This window comes from Cotesia typhae, unplaced genomic scaffold (genome assembly GCF_013202065.1).
Source record: "Cotesia typhae breed Kobodo isofemale line unplaced genomic scaffold, CoteBio_Ctyphae contig_83, whole genome shotgun sequence".
Classification (NCBI taxonomy): Eukaryota; Metazoa; Arthropoda; class Insecta; order Hymenoptera; family Braconidae; genus Cotesia; species Cotesia typhae.
This window is the reverse complement of record NW_027423769.1, coordinates 2,842,101-2,848,596: the sequence shown is the minus strand read 5'-3', so window position 1 is coordinate 2,848,596 and position 6,496 is coordinate 2,842,101. Positions and strand designations below refer to the sequence as shown.

The window sequence follows — 6,496 nt, the reverse complement described above, 5'->3', positions numbered from 1 at the left end:
TATTTTATTAATTTACAGAGCTTCTTATAAAACTATGTATGTAAATAACTATTACTATTACTCGTCGAACATTAGTCTAATAATAGAAAAATATGAAAACATCATTTTTACTAGGTCTTTGAAACTTGAAATATTCATATTACAAATTTTTCCTGCTGTTAAATGGAACGGATAATTGGTTCTCATTATTATAAATAACAAATCTTTGGCTAATATTGGTGACATTTGATACCATTTGCAATTATAAATTGCTAATTGTAAGTTTCTGGTTTGTGTGGACAAAGATTCACCAATGAAGCTATAGATATAAAGTTGGAAAAATAAAAGATAAATTCGGATAAGAGCAGCAATTATTATATTACTATTTCCAGTTTTGAGACCCCATAGCAAAAGAATACCTGTACAAAATATATAAATATAAATTTGCTTTGAAGATCACCTAGATATTATAAAAATTTGTCAAAAGAGCGTATAAAAAAAACATTTAATTTTGCTCTGAAATATAAAATTTAACTCTAAAAAATAAATCCAGATAATTTGATATTTTTGAATTTCGCGCCTCTGACTCACCAACCATGTTAGATATCGCAACTATTTTTTTTTCTTTTTCAATTAAAATTTTTAACAGAATCCGTATTAAAATTGTAATAAAGTAAAAGACCCAGTTATTGACACTGGCCTAGTTGTTTGACACTTGCAATTTTATTCTAATTAAAAAAATCAAATTTTCTCAAAAAACCAATTTTCTTAAAATTTATAATTCAAAAATTATATTTATTAATTTATTAGAGTTGATTTGTTTTTTTTTTTAATTAAAATAAATTTTAAAAATCCCTATTTGTAATTTAATAATCAAAATATATTTTCAATTTTGCAAAAAAATTAGTAACATATAAATGCGACGATTCAAAGCAATCGGCAAAAAAAATTATGCGCCCTTTTGGCTTTAGGTCACTAAATTTTCAATGTCCTAAAGCTAAAAGGGCGTATAAATTAAAACATCCGCCCTTTTGGCTTTGGAAATTTATTTTCTTATTTTTAGAATTAGAAAGTGTTAATAAAGCGATTAGTAAAAAAAAAAAAAAATTTATACGTTCTTTTTTGGCGCTGCAAAGCCAAAAAAGGGCGTATAAATTGATATGCGCTCTTTTGGCATTTGGGTCGTGATATATATATGTATAATAGAACTCAAACATTAATTTACCTGATATACCAATAATAAAAGTATTTGCCGCAACCTGTAGCAAAATTATAAGATTAAACGTTCTTTCAAATTCATTAGCTAATTTTATCAAGTAAGTATGTCTCTGCGACAGTTGATTAATTCGTTTCCGTAGACTAAAAAAATTTTTTTTTCCATCAAGACTTTCCATGTCAGTATAAAGAAGTTTGAATTGCCCACAAACGTGCATGGCAATACCGAATATATACACATCACCGCCGATATATGTGGTGCATAAAATAACTAAGTGTACTGTAACGAGACCGTAGTAAGCGAAGTAAATGGACATTGATATGCTGGTCGATATCCAGCAATTAGGACCAATTGGAATGTTTCTTAACATAGTAGCATTGTCGCTTAACTGATCAGAAGAAAACTTATGAATCGTTGGAGGATTACCAAAAATTAGAGGCACTATTGTCATGTAAGCGCCGATCATCTGGATGATAAATACTATTCTTCCTGTAAAGGCATATTTTAACATTATTGTTTTTGATTTTTTATCACGCACGTTCGCCCAGTCTTCAATTGCTGAGTTTACAATGAAGTACATTATTTTTTTGTAGACCAAAGGTAAAATTATCTTACAGACCGATAGGATACTAGTTGCAATTAAGCTGAGTGCATCTACTGTGTCTGTAATCAGGCCACAGTTTCCTTTTGTAATGAGATCGTCGATGAAGATTATTATAACTAAACACTAAAGGAAGAAATATGTTTATTATAAGTTAAATTTATAAAGTAAAATTTAATATACATTTAATAAATTTAATAATTTAATAAATTTAATATAAATTTTCTGTTGTGATTGTTAGCTTCAAGTACATTGACAGAAAAAATTTATTTTTAAAAAAATGAAAAATATTTTAATAATAAATTAATTTTTTAAGAATTTTATTTCTTGCATGAAGAAATAAAAATTTTTCAGTAATTTTTTTGGTGAAAAAAAATTTTATAGGTTTGGAAAAAAACTCAAATAAATTTGGAAAATAAAATCAAATAAAAATTTCGTTTGAAAAAATAAAAATTAAAATGGTGACCCCACTTCTAAAAATTTACCAAAAATTTTTATTTCTTCAGCTAAAAAAAAAAAAAAATTGTTCAAAATTTTCAATAAATTAATTTCTTGTCACAATAGTGCCCATTTTTTTTTTTTTTATTTTTTCTCTCAGTCATAAATATGTATTTAATTTTTTTAATTCAAAAATAATACTTTACAAAGTAATAAAATATTGACCGTGAAAAGCTCAAATAATATTTCGTTTGCATAACATTTTATGATAATATTTGAAATTAATTTTACCTGTATAAAAGAATTTAGAAAAACTTGCAGGATAATAACTTTTCCAAAATGATCAAGTGGCCATATTCCAATAGACCTTGTTAAAAGTTTGTAAGGACCTAATGCATAAGTCGTATCAGAGTTCCATTTTGTCGGCTCACGATTATTGTAATCCATATTTTAGATGTTAATTCTTAAGATGTATGTACGCTACTAAATCATGGTAGCACTGAGATCTTATAACTCATATTTTATTTATAAGACCATCGTATTTCGTACATGTGTGTATAAATAATAGTTGTTGCAACGAATACATAAATTATAAGATCGAACGTGTTTCTCGTAACATTACATTAAAGTATTTATTATCAAAAATAAATTTGTTCTTTTGTTCTTAAATATATAATTGTATTGACCAAGCGCAAATTGATTGAAGTCTATAAAATGACTAGTTATTTCTTTCTAAATTTATTAGGAAAAAATTATATGAAGTTCATTGAATATATAAGGGATTCTATCAAAAATGTCTGTATTGATTTAACAATACTAAATTTAACTAAGTGTTCTTTTTTTTTCACTCAAACAACTCGATATAAATTAGTAAGGATATTTTTTTGTAAATTAAAAAAGGATTATCTGATATGAAATTTTTTATATTAGTGTGTGAAAAGATAAAATTACCAAAAAGTGATTGTGAAAAACGCAAAATATTTTTAATTATATTTTTTGCAGTGAATATTTACGATAAAATAGTTATGCTGATTTTTATTTAAAAAATAAGATGGAATATTTTTTTTTATAAAAATCAACAAAAAAATTTTCTAGGTAAAAAAAATTTTTTTTTTAAACGATTAAAAATACTCTTAGTTTATAAAAGTATAAATTAATTGTTTAATTTTTTAATTGCAACTCAAACGATAAGTTTGAAATATTTTCTATTTTATTTCTAAAGTAGGAAGTGTTAGTTTTTTTTTTTTTTTTAAATTAATAAAATGATTAAATAGCGTAAATGTATTATTGTAATATCAAATATTTCATTAATCAATATCAGAATTATTTCTCTCAAGACAGCTTTCGCCTTATATAAATTTAATAGATTTTCTAGGAGTCCAAATTAATAATTGGTAATATGAAAATGGATTAAAATTATTATTCAAACACACAATTTTGAATGTAATAACTAAATTACTATTTTTATTGTCCCTCCAATTATAATAATTCTTAAACACTTGTGTAAAAACCTGATTATTACTCTTTAAATATCAGTCTAATGAAAGAAAAGTATGAAAACGACATTCTGACAAAGCCCGTAAAACCTGAAAGATTCATATAACAAATTTTTCCGGCTGTTAAATGAAATGCATGATTGGCTTTCATCATTATAAATATCAAATCTTTGGCTAATAGCGGTGACATTTCATACCAAGAACAATTATAAATTGCTAATTTTAAGCTACTGAATTGAGTGGACAATAATTCACCAATAAAGCTGTATACGAATAATATAGAAAATAATAAAAGAATTCTTATGAGAGCACCAATTATCATCTCATCGTTTCCAGTTTTAAGACCCCATATCAAGAGGATACCTGTATAAAATATATAAATATGAAGGTGATTTTTAGAAGAGCTAAACAATTAACATTAAGTTTTTTTTAAAAAACAAAATAAAATTTATACATCAAAAGTACACGCGTTAGCGGGGAAAAACCGCAATTCTCGAGACGTCGTTCTTTTAAATTCAATAAAAAAGTTTTAAGCTAAATAAATTTAAAATTCTGGTTTAAGAATATTTTTGATAAATAATATTGCGTTACTGGTGCCATAAGGGCGTATAAAAATTTTTTTTCTGGAAATCGACGTAGTTATAACAGAAATGGACAGAAATGCAAAAAAAAATTTTGGTACGCCCTTATGGCACCCAGGGTACCTACCGGAAGCCATAAGGGCGTACAAAAAAAATTTTTTTTTCGGGAAACAACGTATTTTTACTTAAGGACGTTCCCAAGTAGCAGTTGTGCTCAACTTTAAAAACAGTCTCCCCATATAAACCATACTATAAATGCAACAACAAAAAGTTGCGATCCACTGTACATTTTCAGTGGCGCGAACGTGGGCAGAAGTCCAAAAATATACCCATTGCGTCGTTTTTCCGATCTGGCAACATTGTATTCTCTTTCTGTATATTTTTATTTATATTTGAGCCGAGTGTAATAGAGTTTAAATATTTTAAGGTTACTTTTATTTTGAAGAGAAATTAATAAAAAACAATTTATTAATAATGACTTCACGCTTGAGGAATGGAAGATTTGTGAAAAAAAAAAATTGGTGATAGAGTAGCTAAAGCTTTAACAGCTATGTCAGAGGTTAAAAACCCAAAAATTTTACATACATTGCATGCAACAACTCAATTTAAAATTCCAGATGGGAATAGTATCATTGAATTAAAAAAATTAGCTAAAGACCTCAAATGCACCAGGTGCAAAAATCTTTTGGACATGGAAAAAATGTATGGCTATAACAGAGAAGGACTTTACGTAAAATTTAAAATAAAATGTGATACTTGTGACAGATATAATGATATTCATACCGGAGAGTCCAGCAATGGTACTTCTGATATCAATACGTCCATAATTCTAGGTAAGTAAATTTGGAATTCTGTATTTATATGTAAAAGTAACTAACTTGAATAAACATAATTAATAGCTATTATAATTTTTTTATACGAAATTTATGATGATATTTACTATTTTAATGTTTCAGGGGCTATCCATGCTGGTGTTGGAAATACTGGCTTAAATAAAATTCTTGCTTGTGCTAATTTACCTCGAATAACAGACAATATTTATAAAAATTACGAAGCTATAATTGGTCAAGCAATTGAATTAGAAACTAAGGAAAGTTGCAAGCGAGCTGCTTCAGAGGAAAAAGAATTGGTGATAAAAATGTGAAAAATTTGTGTGACACATTGTAAGCATCCACTCTAATTTATTCAAACCGTTCAATGGACTAACGCTGATCACCATAATAATTATAAATCATTTTCTCAACACAGATGTTTATTAAATCGTAATATAATTTATTATAAAATTGTAAATTTATATTTTCTGCGAATGAATTATTTGTAATTAAATATTAAGCGGAATTAGTTATTACTTTGATTTTATGAATATTATAGGATTAGTATATTATATTATATTAGAATATTATACATAAACTGGTGATTTATAATTATTATGCTATCAGAAAATGTATAATATGCAATACCATTTATCTTTACACAAAATAATGCAGATATTTTATTTCGTTGTAATTATTTACAGTATTTTGATCAATAAGTTGACAAGCACAAATATGCGTTGTATAATTGTATATTTTATAAAAAAATCTATTGGTATTAATTAATATTTTTATTAATTACATATTTCAGACCAGTGGAGATTGTCCAAGATATTTTTCCTCAGTTAGATGTCCTTTCCCTTTCCTCAAAGGATGATCAAAATTTATTTAATAATGCACTGGGTGAAATAATAAATATTATTGTTTCATTTGATATGGGTTGGTCTAAACGCGGTAACGGGCATAGCTACGATAGTTTAAATGGTTATAGCACTATAATTGGTTTAAAAAATAATATACTTGTCTAAAAAATAATATATTTCTAAAATCTTTCATTTTATGTTAGTAAATGAAACAAGAGTTTTTATACAAATTATATTGTTAATTATATTTTTGAATCTATAATTATTAATAATGTTAACATATGGAGTATTAATGTTGAAAAATAATTCATAATAAATATTCCAGAGATTTACGAATTACATTTTTTTTTACAACATCCTACAGTTAACCTATTTGTGAGCAACTCGCATTTATTTACATCTGCTGCGCCTTTACGGTATTTCAAACTTCCCGCCCAACGCAGCGTTGCCAAGCCACCATCTCTCTTTGATCGAGTAATGAAAAAAAAAGTGAAAAGTAACTCACTCTCA

At 26.1% G+C, this 6,496-nt stretch overlaps 2 protein-coding genes across 3 annotated transcripts; one reads left to right on the top strand and one right to left on the bottom strand.

Moving 5' to 3' along the window:
- Window positions 1–57: 57 nt before the first annotated feature.
- Window positions 58–2,681, bottom strand: LOC141533406 (odorant receptor 13a-like). Its single transcript, XM_074252279.1, has 3 exons — window positions 2,526–2,681; window positions 1,205–1,922; window positions 58–398 (listed from the first exon to the last, which is right to left on the bottom strand). Exons 1-3 carry the CDS (start codon window positions 2,679–2,681, stop codon window positions 58–60), a joined length of 1,215 nt encoding a protein of 404 aa, XP_074108380.1.
- Window positions 2,682–4,204: 1,523 nt separating this feature from the next.
- Window positions 4,205–6,256, top strand: LOC141533172 (uncharacterized). Of its 2 annotated transcripts, XM_074251892.1 has the most exons (4): window positions 4,210–4,870; window positions 4,929–5,144; window positions 5,268–5,474; window positions 5,935–6,256. In XM_074251892.1, exons 2-3 carry the CDS (start codon window positions 5,003–5,005, stop codon window positions 5,453–5,455), a joined length of 330 nt encoding a protein of 109 aa, XP_074107993.1. In that variant the 5' UTR covers window positions 4,210–4,870; window positions 4,929–5,002; the 3' UTR covers window positions 5,456–5,474; window positions 5,935–6,256. The 2 variants fall into 2 exon arrangements, with proteins under 2 accessions (XP_074107992.1, XP_074107993.1); XM_074251891.1 differs by having other exon boundaries at window positions 4,205–5,144.
- The last annotated feature ends 240 nt before the right edge of the window (window positions 6,257–6,496 follow it).